Source organism: Mastacembelus armatus, chromosome 24, assembly GCF_900324485.2.
Source record: "Mastacembelus armatus chromosome 24, fMasArm1.2, whole genome shotgun sequence".
Lineage (NCBI taxonomy): Eukaryota > Metazoa > Chordata > Actinopteri > Synbranchiformes > Mastacembelidae > Mastacembelus > Mastacembelus armatus.
This window is the reverse complement of record NC_046656.1, coordinates 5,270,842-5,288,193: the sequence shown is the minus strand read 5'-3', so window position 1 is coordinate 5,288,193 and position 17,352 is coordinate 5,270,842. Positions and strand designations below refer to the sequence as shown.

At 40.3% G+C, this 17,352-nt stretch overlaps 1 protein-coding gene across 1 annotated transcript; it reads left to right on the top strand.

Moving 5' to 3' along the window:
- Positions 1-6,078: 6,078 nt before the first annotated feature.
- Positions 6,079-17,139, top strand: LOC113137266 (uncharacterized protein C14orf132). Its single transcript, XM_026318786.1, has 2 exons — positions 6,079-6,194; positions 16,612-17,139. The coding sequence occupies exons 1-2, from the start codon at positions 6,168-6,170 to the stop codon at positions 16,840-16,842; spliced, it is 258 nt and encodes an 85-aa protein (XP_026174571.1). The 5' UTR covers positions 6,079-6,167; the 3' UTR covers positions 16,843-17,139.
- The last annotated feature ends 213 nt before the right edge of the window (positions 17,140-17,352 follow it).

The window sequence follows — 17,352 nt, the reverse complement described above, 5'->3', positions numbered from 1 at the left end:
ATCCGGTAGTTGATTTGTGAGTTGGGTACATTCTAACAAAGCAGGTGCTCACAGGAAAATTCAAAAATGTGAAATGACAAGTAATTTTCATCATGACGATAAAGTCCTTCATGATCATGTGGCAAGTCCAGATATCAGGCCCATAGAAATGCATCACAAGACATCTGACAACAGGATAATGAGCCTTATCTGGCTGAAGCAACCACACATTTTTAGATAGTTTAAATCTACAACTGTGATTTAAAATATCTAAAACTCCAAAAATAGACGAGGCTGTTTAATATGTACTGTAATAGTCTTACTAGATATATATTACAGAAACCTGTATTTCAGTACTTCCCAGTAAAAAGATTGTTTATTATTATTATTATTATTATATTTATTATTCCTAGTACAAATGATATCACTTCGGCTGTTCAAGTGTGTTGGCTTTCCATTTCATGTATTCACAACAATATTTTTTGATATCCAGAACAAGCTACAAATATTTTGTAGCCATCTGTTGGTCAGTATCCCTAAATGCAGCCAGGGACACAATGAATATCAAACAGAGAGTTTCTTACTCTCTCAGTAAGTGTCTTCTGGTAACCCCAACTGCATCCAGATGCTGACTTGTTTTCTAAGTAATTTGACTGGCCAAAGCTGGTGGGCTCTCAAAATAGTTGATTATTACAAGTGCACATTTCAAGGTTAACCCAACAAAGACATTCAAAATTACCCAGCTGCAATGTCTTTAAACTACAGTTATAATTCTTCAGCTTTTGTGCAGCAGATAAAAGAAATCTTAATGTAGCATGTGTGAATGACATTAAGAGTTACCAGTCTACCAATCTACAACACCAGTTGTGTAGATTCGTCTTTTATACTGAAGCAGGAACAGTTCATGGGATTTTGTTACTGAAAAGAAAACAAAAGAATGAATAAAGCAACACCAGAAAGAGTAACTCCTTTCTATCACAAAGTGCACACCTCACAGACACAGCTCTGTTAGTCCTCTGAAACCACCCTGTTAGTCTGAGTCAAGTCGTTTTAACAATAGGTCTGTCCTGCAGAGAACAAAGGAGTCACAGATAAAGACAAGAGAAAATGAAACGTGGCTGCTAACACACACACACACACACACACACACACACACACACACACAGGTACCTTGTACATGTGTCTTGATGACAGATAGCCCCGCTCCCTCTCTGTAGGTCAAAGCAACCTTTAAATGACATATAGATTGGAAGTTCTGGGTGTTTCTGCCTAGTTAGTGTCCCATAGTTCAGCATGAACTGTTTTACATTAGGAAAGGCACATAATCTAGGAAAGTGTGGCCCTAATAACACACACACACATATATATATATATATATATATATACTCTTACTGAATGAAAAATAGAACAGATGTTGAATTATTAAATATTAGGTCTCTTTGGTCTAAATCTCTGTTAAATGATGTAAATGATTTGATAACTGATCACCGAATTGACGTACTGAAACGCACTGAAACCTGGATGCACAGGATGAATATGTCAGTCAGAAAAATTGTCATGTTCCTTGAAACAGAGGCCGAGGTGGAGGAATTGCTGCAATCTTCCACTCAGACTTATTATATTATTACGCTGTAGCCTCACTGCGTGAAACTCTTGATATTGTGGCCCCTCTGAAAAATAAGTTAATGAATCAGAGGAGATTAGCTCCATGGTACAGTTCACATAATCCTTAACCCTTTCATACTGTTACATACACATTTGACATTTGCCAGCAAAGAAAATACCCTAAATTAAATTTTTTTGCCTGAAATTTCATGACTTTTCCTAAAGTGACCCAAAATAGACAAAAATTAAATTATTTTCAAATATCATACTTTTGTACAGGTGCTACAATTTTTTGTACCTTGAGGCTGTTCTGGGTCAGATTTGACCCATACCTGTTAAAACGGATTTTAGATTTACCAGTGTGCGTTAAATCAAGGAAAATGGTGGGAATCCTGAAACTGTGAGGTGGGGGTGCCGAGAATTATTTGTGTTCCAACCACATTTGCCCAGGTTCCTGCAGAAACAAGCACCTGTTGGCCTTTGAAGGAAACATAAGGAACAGAAGTCATGCAGAGGTCAGAGGGGGGTCTTGACACAAGCACGAGACCTGAACCTGCAAAAACAAGTACCTGCAATGTAGCAAAAAAAAAAAAAAAGTATCAATTTATTCAATCAAGAGAGATAAAAAGAGGGGTTGGGGGGTCATAAGCTCATAAAGGTGCCTGAGCTGACATTTCAGTCACTCAGTTTATGGCATAAGGCAGGTAGATAAAACAGGACATCACATTATGTGATTGCAGATGTTTTTCTCCAAAAACGAGTGGTGTTAAACCTAAATCAAATGCTCTCCCTGCTCTCTGAAACATTATTTAAAGATTAAGCATTTATTTTTTAATGTCAGGCAGGCTATTAATAAAATTTAAAAAGACCTGTAGCTCATTATTTGGTATAGACACTTATTACACTAATTATGAGGGTATTCTTGGCCTGGGTCAATTTTGTGTAGGCATGGAATATGAACAGTATGTATGAGGGTTAAAGCAGCATTACAAAGTCTGGAAAGGAAGTAGCGTTCCACAAATTTAGAATTTCATCTAGCCTGGAAAAATCTATTAACATATTAAAAGCCAGAACCACAGGCCTTTAAGACTGCAGTAATCAAACCTTTACTCAAAAAGCCTAGTCTTGATCCAGGAGTCTTGGCTAATTATAGACCAATATCTAACCTGCCATTTATTTCTAAAATCCTTGAAAAAGCTGTTGCTAAGCAGCTATCAGACCACTTACACAGGAATGAACTATTTGAAGATTTTCATTGGGCAGATTTCAATTTGTTCACAATGAAACTTGCACACGCACAAAAATTAATGTGTTCTGTGCTAGGACCGATTCTGTTCACCTGCTTCCTTTAGGTAATGTCATTAGGAAGCACTCTATTAATTACCATTGCTATGCAGATGACACTCAGCTGTATCTATGAAAACTGATAACACAAACCAGTTACCCAGACTTCAGGCATGTGTAAAGGACATAAAGGCCTGGATGACCAGTAACTTTCTACTTTTAAATTCAGAGAAAACAGAAGTTCTTGTATTTGGGCCTAAAAATCTCAGCTACAGCTTTTCTAAAATTACAGCTATTTTAGATGGCATCATCCACACAATTGTCTTTTGTGTCCACGGTCATAAGACTCTTAAACTGACACTTAAATTGTGTTACTGATACACATGGCATTTTCACTTCTTCTATTGTACACATTTGATTTTCCTCAATTCTTCAATGAATCATTTGATATTACTTGTATTCCATCCATGCAAACATGGCATTAACATGCCCATCAGAGTTCTCATGTCATTTAAACCTCCCATCTTTGTACATGGTGTTTTTCTAATTGGAGTAGCCTCCTTTTGCACTAAAAGGTGTTTCAGGAGTATTGGCCAAACTAAAATGTCACAAAACAATAGGCAGAGTCCTGACTGACAGAGTACTCCAGCCAGCTGAGCCATCTGAAAGCTGTCTCTCCCTGCACAGTCCATGAATGTAACTTAGGGACTGGTTATGTTGGTGCACCTGCTGGACACTGGCATCAAAGGGACAAAATAAATTCTTAAAAGTCTTAATGTTTCAGGGTTGTCAACATATAATGCAATAATGCTGAATTCCAGATAATAATGTTGTATAAAGCTTGGACTATTAAGGTATCTACTACACTACCTGAAGAATGGGAAGCTTCTTCATTGTCACTTCCACTGTAACTTGCACAGCACACAGACCCGTGGGTGGACCTGATGCTATGCAGGCAAAATGCTGCATAAAATTAACATTAATTATAAGAAATTTGGAACAACGAAACACTTTACAGTCGCATTTTTACATCTATGTGAAGAAAGAGAAATAACACAGACAGCACACACTTGTGGTGGAGGCCGGCAGGAGGCCAAAGCATCATTTCCTTTGGCTCCGTTTAGAGCGTTGCCACACTTATGAATTATTAAGAATTATTATTTCCTTCTCACTTTTAGAAACCAAGTTTTCAGAAACAAAGTTTCTCAGTCAGAGAATGAGTCAGTATTCAATGAGTGACTTTACAGTAGATTTAGAGAGCCAAGGACTGTTTAGCGATTAGTAGTTAAAATTACGAGCTACCTGCCATCACCTCTTTAAGACGTCAGCTTTCTCAGAGAGGAACCCTTGTATACAAACTACTTGAAGATAATTTGTAGTGTTTGGCATGTTAGTCACACAGTGCAAGGGAATTAATGGAGTGCCAGAAATTGAGTTAGATGAGGCGTTAAGGCCTACATATGGCTGTAGGATACTGTCACAATTTAGTGGCTGTAACAGCTGTACATAGACGGTAACACAGACTGCAGCGCTTGTACTTTAGTCATAATGCTGACAGATGGCATCCAGCTGGGAATGAGCCTGATGTTACCACTGAACTTTACTATTTTATTTTATTATAAAAATCACTGCGTTGATTCAGTTTACGTTTTACAATTACAAAGAAAACAGGGGGGAGGGCTGGTTGTCACATTTTCTACTCGTGTGTGAATTGAGCATCATCAAAAAATCTTTCAACAGTAATTTGCTGCTGGACTAGAGTTGGAGCCTCCTGATATAGAGTATGTCCCTGCCCCACATACTGCTGATTACCTGAATCAGGTTGGTTCAGCCAATCAGAAACTGCAAGGGCAGGGCTAGTGGGAAAAGAAGCAGGACAAAGAACCATATAGACCCCTGCTCTATATGTTCCAGGGGCGGCTGTGGCTCAGGAGGTCGGCCATGAATAATAAGGTTGAGGTCTAGAGGTTGAGTCATGGCAACTATTGGTCTTCTTGTGTGTATAAACATACTTCACATACTGTTCAGCACCATGTGTTGCGTTGTGTGTCATGTTGTGTTTCCACAGTCGTCGATGTTCGTGTGGATGTGTTGCCTTCTTGGCCAGAAGTTTAAGTCCCGTTATAATTCACTGGATTATGTTGCCTGAGACACAGGTAAACCTAAAACCCACACACAGGCTGGCAGGAGCAGTGCTGAACTGAGGGGTGCAACTTTCATGCAGATGGAGGGCTCTCATATGCAATAAATATAGAGAAACACATAGTAAGTGGAATACAGAGACACAGAGAGAAAATACAGACTGGCAGCATGACGCTCTGTGAACAACCTGGCCTTAAACACCTCCAAGACGAGGCTCATACTGCATTACAGAAAGAAGCACAACTTGAACCTAACACCACACAGCATAAATGGGCGGTTCCTCCTGGTCAGCTACCACCTCAGCCATGGTGAGGAATCCCACTTTCTGAGAGTCCTCAGGAGGAATAACATGGAGTAAAGCCTGATAAATTCTTCTATCAGTCTGTCCTCACTCACTGCATCACAGTGTGTGAGACGCCAACTGCTTGCTGGCAGACAGGAAACCACAGCAGAGGGTTGAGAAAATTACTGGATGCCCACAGGCATCACTGTCATCACACTACACAGCAGCACGGCTTCTCAGCGGTTAGTACTGTTGCCTCACAGCAAGAAAGGTCCGGGTTCGCAACCCGTCAGGGGCCTTTCTGTGTGGAGGACTTGGGGACTGGTGCGTGAGGTTGTTTGTCTCCAGCAGATCCCTGTGATCCTGGTGAGGAATAAGTGGGTATAGATGATGATGGATCCCTCTACACCTTGTCTGGTTTGATCTGTTGACCTCTGGCTACAGGCCAATGAAAACACACACATTCAGATTTAAAGACAGTTTCTTTGCCTCAGCCGTCAGTGCTCTGAACTCCTGGTGCATTCAATGACATTCTCAGCACTTTAACTATGCTTGATGCCATGTGTATTTAGGTGATATGGTTTTATTAACTGTGGCTTTCACTGAAGGAACTGAAAGAATGAATGAGTGGCTGAGGAGAGGTAGCAGTGGCACAAGACCCTCTCCCTCCTCCTGCTCCTCCCACAGCCTCCTCCACTCTCTCCCTTCCTGAAACACCCTGTTCACACGGTCCACATGAAGATACACTGACGCTGAGTCGCGTGTGGAGGAAGACGAGAGGGGTCACTGTCCTGCCCAGCGGGAGTTACACGGCTCACGACGCCGCTTGAAGAGGATCGGACGCTGGGTAACTGTCCTCGAAACCCCCGGCACCATGGATCTGTCCTTCATGGCAGCGCAGGTAAAGCCCTCGCAGTTTATCTCTGCTTGTCGTTGGCCTCATCAGACTGAGCTGATCGCAGACAGTCACAGACCAAACGTGTGAATCCTGTGTATCCAGCTTTAAGTAGACCTTTAAGTAGACCTTTAAGTAGACCTTTAAGTAGACCCAGGGTCCTGATCATGCTGTACAGCGTCAGGCAAGTTTGCATTTCAACTTAGCGACACATGCCAAGTCCATTAGACACGGACAGCTGAGACATGAGATGTGTCAGGGTCACACTTTGATATTTAGTGGCAAATGTATGTCTCCCACATAAAAACAGCATCAGGTGACAGAACATGACTTCCAGTAGTGATACTCCTTCATCCCCATAGACCTGCTGTAAATTCCTTCCCTCCCCATCCATTTGGATCCACTTTTCCCTTTATATTCATGTCTCTTATTCTGTTACATGTTGAGATTGATTTTTATTTCTTCTCTTCTTTATTTATTGTGTTGCAGTATCGTACAGTAGGCTGCATTATCACCTATGGTACATACAAGTGATTTAAGAGAATCTGTGACATTCATCAAGTTTCTCACACTTAGGTATGAATTAGGTTTCCAAACCTGGCTCATGTACAAAGACTAAGCCTTTCTCACATAATGTCTGAATTTATTCAGAGTTCAACTATGACCCAGAAATTCCTTACAATAAACGAAGAAAGTAAAATCAACATCTTATCATATTTAAGTTCTGTCTGCCTGGCAGCTGGTCCACGTCTTTACGCAGGTTGCGTTCAGTATCATCGTTTACTTTCAATAGGCTGTCATATTTTCTATTGATATTTTAGTGGCTCCCTCTTCAATTAGACAGGGACTGTGAGAATGCTTTAGAAAATGATTGCAGGTCCCCTCCTGACAATGCTAAATTGTTTTGTTTTGGGGTTTCAGAAAGCAGAACCTGAGAATCTGTGGTGTAAATGACTTCTTTTTATGCTTTGGTGACATTTTAGTTAATGAAACATGGCGACATACAGAGCTGAACAGGTCTTATGTGTCTTATGTGTCTCTTTAGAGGAGCATCAGTTATGCCAATGATAAAATCTGATGTTTGATTTCTACAGTGAACTCACTCTGACCAGCCTTTGCTCCATGACAGCATGAAATACTTAGGTGACTGTCGTGGAGGGCAGCAGTAGAACTGTATCTTATAGATGCATATGCCACATGTCTGGCCTCAATATTATCTGTGCCCAGAGGAAGTCACACTAAAAATATTCTCATATGAACAGATGTATTTTGTATCTGAGAAGACATGAAAACCATTTGACATGGACAAAGAGAGCTGACGTCAGGGACCGTCTCAATGGTCGTGGGAGCTTTTTCCAACTTTTCCCACAAAACCTGAACAGAAGTCTGTGGTCAACAAAAGAGGGGGAAGCAGTTGCGTTGTTTGTTCTTCCAGCTCTTCCCTTTCAAGCTGGCTTCCAAGTTAACATCTTCAGTGACTGGCTATGGTGAAGAGTGTTGTTCTGTCTTAGCTGTTGGATCAGTGGATGGGACTGATCGCTGTCAGATATGCAAATGCACCTATGCTGCTCTGGGGGCTAGGTTCACTTCTCTCACACCAGGCTCAGTCTTTGAAATCACTGCACAGTAATAAAGATCCCTTTTCTACTTTATATTAACAACGGATTATTTGTCAATATTTACAAATAAAACCTGAATTTCAAATATTCTTTTTGCAAGGGTGGTGAACATCCACACTGAAGATGCTTTTCCTCTTACAAAGAACGGATGTGACCAAATGAAAGTGGCAGTGCATCTTAGGAAGGAACCCCTACAGAGAGTGAGTCATCCAGCAGGCCAGTGGGGTCTCTCTGTGAGACTGTCCCAAACAGACATTTAAGGCTGTTATCCAGACATGGTCAGTTGAACAAATGCACATGTCATATATGATATATTGGGCCTTATTTTATAATGACTTTACAACAACAGAGTGGTCTTGGGAATCTCGACTGTATGGTGCTACCATAGAGCTATTTTGTTTCATGTGCTGTTTGTGAAGCAGTGGACAACAGATCTAAGTGAGGTGGAATATAGATCAGATGGTGTGTTGATCCAGACACATTGTGTTTCTTTATATAACTTATATGATTCATGAAAACATGCTAGCTATAGGCTATATAATTCATGGTTTATAACATTTTAAACATGTGCATGTGTAATATGGAATACAAATTCTTTTTAACACTTCTGAAACCAGTTTGCAGAAAATGGTGTTACGATGAAAGTAGTTGTTAGTACGTACCTAAAATACCTGCTGAAATATACGAACTTGCAGTCATAATTTAAAGGAAGAAACAAAAGCAAAAATGAGTATGTGAGACTTACTTTGATTTTAGAGTAAACCAAAGGAAGTGGAGGAAGTTTATAGTGAATCTAGACATCCTTTTTATTTGCTTACATCAACGCTCCACAGGGCACCTTTAACTCTAGCAACACTTTGAGCATCAACATCAGCTTTATTCAACTCATCACCAGAGAATCCTGATACACTGAGACAAGAAGAGGCACAGTACCATATCTGTCTTTAGGTATTTAGTGGCAGAGACATTAGTAAATGACTGAATATTGCGGAATATCAATTCTCTTCCTTTGCCCCCTCAAATGAGCTCACTGAGCATGACAAATGACTTCTGCTCAGTGAGGTCCCAACACTCATATTAGAACCAGGAGACCATTGCCATAGATTGGCAGGGTAGAAATTCAATACTTACACTACCATTTTTAAATCTAGCTCTTGGAAGCAGTAGATGATTAAATGTGTGGCATGGCGTGTATTAAAATATCAATAATGAAACCAGGACAGCACGCTGAGATAGTCCAGATACGAAAGCTTTTTTGTCATTTGAAGGAAGCTCTGGAATATACATCAGATTAAAAACATCAGCTTTATCTAATGCCATTTTATTTTACTTTATTTATTTTAGAGTTTCTGCACATAGTTAGCAATAATGAAGAGAAGACAAGAAAGGTGAAAGATGAGGAACGAGATCCATGGCAGGCATCTTAATGCCTATTCCTCTGTGCTGTGTCGTTCAGGTGCTGCAGCTGCTGCAGGCTCTGTTGTAGAATATAGACATGACTGTCATTCAACAGGAGGCTTTGCTGACAACAAGATGTTCAGGCTTTGATATGGGTTTGCAGATTGGAGGACACCGCAGGCTCTGGCACGCCAGTTTTGCACATGACCACGCACCCATTGCTGACACCCCGCTGCATGGGGCAGGTGCAGTCTCTGTCAGGGACATCCCTACCTTCAATTCCCTAGAGCTGAGGCAGCCTATTAATTTTTGTGACATTGACATTGATAGCAACCCTGATACCCTGGTACCCCTGGTACCCTGGGCATACACCTGTACAACCCTAATAATGAGGGCACAGACAATAAGTTATGTTTCAGCATGTGAATTATTCACTCAAACCCTCCTTGGGGGATGTAGAACTATTACATAGTGCCTAACAACTTCACTCCTCTGTAGGTCTCCACCAAACACAGCAGGTGGCTTTTAGAGATGTTACTAGATTTGAAAGAGAATTATGGGTGAAAATTAAAATCTTCCATCATGATAGCGGTAGAACACGGCCGGTGTGTTTCCAGACACACAATACACCTCATCCACAGACCATTTGGCTCTACTTACACAATGAGCACTGTTATCTAATAAAAAACCCTAAGAGTTTTTTTGGGGCATCGTATGTCTGCGAGTACTGTTACACCACATATGACTCACCCCTGCTACATAATTGCAAACACCTGTGTAACGTCTGTTTCACAGTGTGTCAGCAGTCCCCCAGCCCCCCTGTTAAATGTGATGACTGTAAACGCATCTGCAAATCCCAGCACTGTTTACAGAAACACAGGTTATGGTGATTGTGGAGCTCTCAGAGGCGGTGGTGTAGAGGTGTAGACCCCTTAAAGAAGATGCACAGCCCACTGAAAATTATATTCTGTATGATTTGAAACCAGATACCATGATGGCAGGCATGAGGCCAGGTTTGTATGTGCCATGGAAATGAGTGGTGACCCCTATCCATTTTGTTTCACCAGTATTAATTGTGTGGCTACGCTACAGACGTCGAAGATATAAGGGGTATACATTCATAGCTCATAATGCTTCAGGATTTGAAGATCTAGACAAAGGGTACTTTCCACATAAATTCAAATGTTTCCCCTGTGCCGTACATGCGCTGAAGAGCTGAATCAGGTCAGCGAATGCAATCACAGTGACTGTGAGAGAGCTACCAGGTACATGGGTTTCTTTTGATCTTGAAAAAGTGCTTGAAAAGGGGTAGTGGATTCTCTGCATCGATGACGTGTGGCATTTTCCAGACAAGACCAACACATTGTTCAAGGAATATGTTAAGACATTTCTGAAATGCAAGCAAGAGGCCTCTGGTTACCCCAGACAAGTCAAAACTTTGGAGGAACAGCAAAAATATATCGAAGACTATTTCATCCATGAGGGAATCGGACTAGACCCTAATAAGATAGCTGTCAATAAAACAGTTAGGAGCTGTAAGGAACTACTGCTGAACTCTCAGTGGGGTAGGTTTAGCATGAGGACCAATATGGGCACGTGCGAGTTGATTACAGAACCAGAGATTCACTGAGCTAATGTTTGGTGGTCATTTTGATGGTAGACAGTTCTGTTTCATCTCTGACGACATAGCCATGGTACAGTGGTGACATGCCGACAGCAGCCACACTAGGGCGGATGATGTGAATGTGTTTATTGGAGCAATGAGCAGTCCGGAGGACCTAAAGGCTATGCTTACCACACACAGAGAGGGAAGAGACAGGTCAAGTGTAAAGGTGTAACGTTGAATTCTGCTAATGCGGCTGTTGTGACTCATGAGTCACTGCTGGGCTTGTTAAGTCGTTTGTAGTAACCGAAAATCAGACAGACACCCCACAGCTGTTTTGGACACCATCAAGCAGGATAAAGAAAGTGTTGTACGACAGGGTTGTAAAGAAGGTCGGAGTTGTGTACAACAAACGCAGGATGTTGCCTGACTACACAACTCTGCCTTATGGATATTAAATTAGAGTTAACAGTTGCTTCAGCATGGTCGTGAGTGGACAATCACATAGTGGTAAAACTTTTTTGTCAAAAGTGTAGTTGAAAATGCAGTTTTATTTCACACAGATTCAACAATGTTGTATACATATACTCATGCTGGCAGCCTCTGTACAGTCAGCCCCTAAAGATCAGAGACATAAATTTTGTCAGTGGCCCCCCAGAGTCAGTGTGTGACAATTCTCTGTTTCCTCCAGACATAAATAATTGACTGATTATAGATTATCTGATGAATGATGCTCGTAATAATTTGGAGGTTCAAAATATGTACACCACAGGAATTTGAGCTGTATTTATCTAGTCCAGAATTTGTTTATACAGGGCAAGTACAGCCGTACTATTAGTTTAAACACTATCTGGTTTTATTTAAAAACCCTAGAGATAAATATCAGGTCACGCTGATAGGCAGGCAGATGTTTCCCGGTAACGCCAAATATTTTTCAGAAGCATTTAATGATGCGATAAGCACTCCTTACTAACTCATTGATTATAAAGCAAAAAAGCCTGATTATTTAAGACTTAGAACAAATTTGCTGTCTGACCGACCGGTCGTGTACGTCCCCAGAAAGCTTCAGTACTGATGTCACCCCATATGCAGAGAAATTTGGCATTGTTGGAGCTCTTGTATAAATCATCACAGAGCAGAGGCGCACCATCATAAGTAAGAGCATCATCAGCATCAGAACAATGAAACCAGAACAGACGGCACAGAATGAGCTCGACCAGGAAGTGACAGCGGTACTCAAACCCTGACGTTTATGAGAAAGCTAAAGAGTACGCGGTCATTCTGCAGAGATATTGTCACTTGTAAGACAGGGCGGGCGGGAAAAGGACGTATTGACCCTGACCCTACCCCCCACAGAAGGACTTGCTGATGGTGGGGTAGCGCTTCCTGGTAATAAGGCTTGTGTAAAGGATCTGGTGGTGGAGGATGTGCTAAAACTTGTACTGAAAAGACAGAAAAAATGCAGAGCACATCTTATCTGCACAGTCCAGAGCTGCAGATGTGATTTCATGGCCAGACCAGGGTGAGGTTACTATCAACAAGCAGACGATCAGAGGCACACATCTGTATGATTTGATTAGGAGTCACAGCACCACACCGTGTTTCAGGGTCTTTGGATGGCAACGTTTTCGACCTAATGATTGTATTTTTTATTTGAAATATTGTTTTCGACCTAGTGATTGTATTTTTTTATTTGAAATTATTTTTGACATATTGAATGCATTTTGTATACAAAATAATGAATGTGTACAAAATGATTATTTTCTTTCATTGTAAATAAAAACACTTCTGTAGCTGTAGCTCTTCCTGGTAAAATGTTCCTTTCACTGCGTCTCCAGCAAGATCAGTCAGTCTGTGCACGACCGGTTCTGGGGCCAGACGCTCTGATATGGTGAAAAACTCGTCTGTAACCGTTTTCCTGTAACACTAACCTAAACACACCTCTGAGCCTGGATATTCTCACTGTCGCCAATGTTGTATTTGAAGATTACTAACACCTCCTTCTCATTGGCCTTATTCACCGTTGAACTTCCGGTTGACCCGCTCTACTATACTCGCTTTAGTTTGGTTTAGTGTAGAGAAATGTGTGATTTTATACTCATTGACCCCCCTCCTTGCTCCCTCTGCCAGACAAACACTATTATTACTACTCAGGTGAAGCTGATCAGGACTAACAACATAAAGTTGCCAGGGACCCATGCAGGGGAAACAGGAACCCAATACAAAATAAGGGTCCCCGACAGGAGGTCCCAAAAGGATCATGACATAATCCTTGCTTAATCTTAACCTTTCAGAGTAGTGTCTGTGACTAAATTAACCAAACTTTAATCCTAGACATGGCAGATGAAAAAACTGCCATTTTTATTTTATCGTAATGACAAATAAGAGAATGACAAATATCATTTTATGCAGTTGTTTCTGGAGTTTGTAAACCCACGAGGATTAATTATAAGGCTTAATTAAGTTTTGTTTTACTGCCACAGGTCTCAGGTCTGTCTGTCAATATGTCTAATACCCAAGCTGATCCAAATGGAACAGCTCAGTGCATAATGTGTTTGCATAGTGAGTGTTCGGTTGGCTGAGAAAGAGAGTAACACTGTGACTTATAGGTGTTGGGGACCAGAGGGGTTTTAAAGCTACCACCACCAGTCCATGGACATTAGCCTACCAAAGGGCTGTTGTCTCTATAGAAGTGGTAAAACTGGTTAAACTGACCAATTGGTTAAGAGTGAAATATCTCAAAGATTTTGAATTATTTTGAAATTTTGAGCAGCTATTCATGTCCCCATCAGGATGAATCTAATAACTTTGGTGAAGTTTTGATCTAGTGCCGGTATGAGGTCAGAGGGTTAGTTCATTTAAGAATTTATTTGACAAGTTGAACTGCAGTATGAGCCTGATGCAGCTTTAGTCTAGTTTGAAATAAAGTATTCTATATAGTATACGAAGGGTTAATCTAGACAAAATTTTGCCTGTGGCAAGAGCAAGTGAAGGTGGATCTGTTTTCCATAAATGCAATAACAGACAAAAAGAGGTCAATGTTTTAGCAGCAGGATATTAAATATCTTTTCTAATATTTATTCATGTGATTATGTTTGCATAATTGATGACACAATGTGAACTGTTCAGTATCTCCTTTTCATGCAGGCCTGATTTTCTTTTGGGAGAGAAAAGAGTGCTGTTTATTTGGCCGAGGTTAATGCTATAATAGTGTGTGGGTTTCATGAATTCTAATGGATTTCTGCTGATGAAGGAATTAAGCCACAAAATGAAACCCAAATGGTTCAAGTCCTTAATGTGACAACAACAACCATCAGCACACTGAGGGTCCTTTCTCAGTGTAAGCAAATTATGGATGACAGGGTAAATGTTTTCTTATCATAGCGTGCTGAGTGGTCACCAAGATGAAGAGTTCTACAGGAGCTGTTTTTCACCACCTATTAATATATGATCTTTACCTTCAGGGTTGTTCTGCAGCCACTATGTCCCATTAGGGAATCTTGCTTTATTGCCTGCCATTCTCAGCATTACTTACTATACAGTATTATTCTAGTTGCATCATAAAGTAAAATGTGTGAATGTTCAAAAACTATCCATATGTCCACCTGTTCAATAAAGGCTGCAGTAGAAAAAACTGCAGAAAGTGCTTTAGACTGAGTACAAATCATCTGGCCACATACTTGACCATTTATGTTTACCAACAACTTACTGACTTTCTCATGCTAAACAACTGCTTTTCTGCTGAAATGATTTTCAGTCAGGATTTAGGCCCCATCACAGCACTGAAACTGCCCTCATCAAGGTGACAAATGACATTCGTCTGAACACCGACGCTGGCAGAGTCTCTGTCTTAGTACTGCTGGATCTAAGTGCTGCTTTTGACACAGTGGACCATGTGATCCTGTTACAAAGGTTAGAGGACTGGATAGGCATCTCTGATACTGCCCTTAAATGGTTTAAGTCCTATCTTGAAGACAGGAAGTATTTCATTGAAGTTGGTAACTGTGTCTCAGACCAAATGGTGTTGACATGTGGGGTCCCCCAAGGGTCCATCTTGGGACTAATTTTGTTCAATCTTTACATGTTTCCTTTAGGCCAGTTAATACACAGCAATAATGTGTCCTACCATAACAGCTGTGGACTTAAATAAGGGGTTTGGAACCTCCAGCTGTAGTCTACTCGATCCTAGACGCAAGAGTCCAGGACTCAGGATCGTCTCCGCAGATAGTCTGTGTTGAGGTACTTTTAGTCCATCAGGGATGGGACAAACTGAAAGTAGGGGACCCACAAATATGGTTCAGCGTGGTCCAATAGTCGATATCATGAGGGTCAAATATGGTGACAAAGCGGTGGCATGCCTTTTTATTTTTATTCTTGCTTATGTATTTTTAACTTGTCTTTTATTTCTGTAAAGCACTTTGAATTACTCTGTGTATGAATTGTGATATATAAATAAACTTGCCTTGCTTGCCTTATGGAATATATGCAAGTGCACATTAACCCCTGTATTTTTCCGATTATTATATTGTATCTTCAAGACTATGTTTCATTTTTTATTTTTATTCATGTGGGTGATCCTGCAATTCATAACATATTCCAAAGCAATTTGAAAGCCAATGCTCTGTAACACTCTGCTCTGTAAAAAAAGTTGACTTTTTAATGAGATATCCAACAGTAGTTTAAGTTTTCAGTTATAAAATGAACAGTACACCAAAACTCTTCTTGTACCAAGTGAAACTGTCATGTGGGCCATGTTAAGGCAGAGGTCACATTCCACATTCACACCAAGGCTCTTGTTTTTTCCTACCTGATTCTTTTTGGTTCCTCCGCAGTGAATCACTGCAGATTAAATTCAGATGAACGCAGAAACCTGAATGTGCCACACTTGTTTCATAAAACAGATATATATATATATATATATATATATCTGTATATCTGTTTTATATATATATATATATATATATATATCTGTATATCTGTTTTATATATATATATATATATATCTGTATATCTGTTTTATATATATATATATATATATATCTGTATATCTGTTTTATATATATATATATATATAGTCAGGAGTAGTCAGGAGAAATCAAATCTTTTTTTTTCTGCACAGAAAGTATAGAATCATTTCTCTTCTGGAAGTTCATTATCTTTCCTCATCTGTCCCTGGGAATAAGCATACTTCCTCTCCCTCCCAAATAGGGTCAATAATATCAAGACTGGCTATTGTTACAGGACTGTGCCCTAATCACTTTAGATTCCTCTTTATTTGTCCTATGTTACGTTAGAATAATTTTGTTAATTTGTTTGGTCAAAGTCCACTCAAGTTTCCGAATTTTACACAGTGAACGTCTGTGACTTCTGATTGAACTGACAGATTGAGTCTGAATCAAAGCTGGTAGTTTTCTTGGAAAGTTGCTTCTTTAACAGAACTCTCTGTACCACTGGACATCTTTCTGTCAGTTTGCATGTTTTCCCTGTGGTTGTCATCCAGGTTCCACTGATGCAAATTCACAAGTGAATTAATGGATAGACTTCTAATGACACCGCTGGTCTGAGTTTCAGAACAGAAATAAAGCCCTCACTTAGTAATTATTTTCAGTCTATTCTACTTTCTTAAGTTATCATCAATGAGCCACAATGTTCATGTGCAAGAAGGATTTATTGGAGCTTTATTTGTGACTCTTGGTGACTGCAGCTTTTGAGAATTGTCAGTACTGAACTGAGAACTGATAGCATCTTGTAATGGAGGAGTAGTGGTTTTAGCAGCCTAACACCTTGTTTTCTTTGTCACCAGATTCCAGTGATGACGGGCGCCTTCATGGACTCGTCTCCCAACGATGACTACAGCACTGACCACTCTCTGTTCAACTCGTCTGCCAGCGTCCATGCCGTGTCCATGGTGGCCCACAGCCCACCTGAGGAGCCCCAGTCCATGTCACGGGATGCCATTTGGCTCTGGATCGCTATTACTGCCACCATCGGGAACATAGTGGTTGTGGGTGTAGTGTATGCTTTCACATTCTGAAAGAGACAAAGAACATGGGACATAGTTTATGACTCACTATAAACAGCGTCGAGCTGTGCATGCATTCTCTCTCAAGTGGATGACTTACCGATGGAATTTCATATAGTCATTAAAGGATACGTCAGCAAAATTACCCAGCAGTCATCCGTCACACTTGACCTTCTGCCAGAGAAGCATGAAAGAGTGGAAAAACAAGTACATATTACAGAAAAACTGTCCTCTCTGAACAAATAAAGGTGGTTACAGCAGACATAATGGACAAATGTCTGTGTATGTATGTGTTTACAATGATGCACATTTTTCCTTTTATGGCCTATATATATATATAGTGAAAAAGGTTTGTTTACAGTATATTGCTCTTTGGGGGGTGAAAGTGGTTTGTATAATGTGGGTGGGGACTCTGGTTCTTTCCATTATTTTATTCTGAAACAACAGATTCAAGGACAAACTTTGACAAGTTATAAACTTGGATACTTGGATAAATGATTTCTAAAGTAAAATATGAGCCAG

What these genes read in the sequence shown, in the direction of transcription:
- LOC113137266 (XM_026318786.1), top strand. Translation starts at nt 6,168, where the DNA reads ATGGATCTGTCCTTCATGGCAGCGCAG. An exon ending in TGTCCTTCATGGCAGCGCAG is followed by an intron (nt 6,195 to 16,611) that starts GTAAAGCCCTCG and finishes CTTTGTCACCAG; the next exon opens with ATTCCAGTGATGACGGGCGC.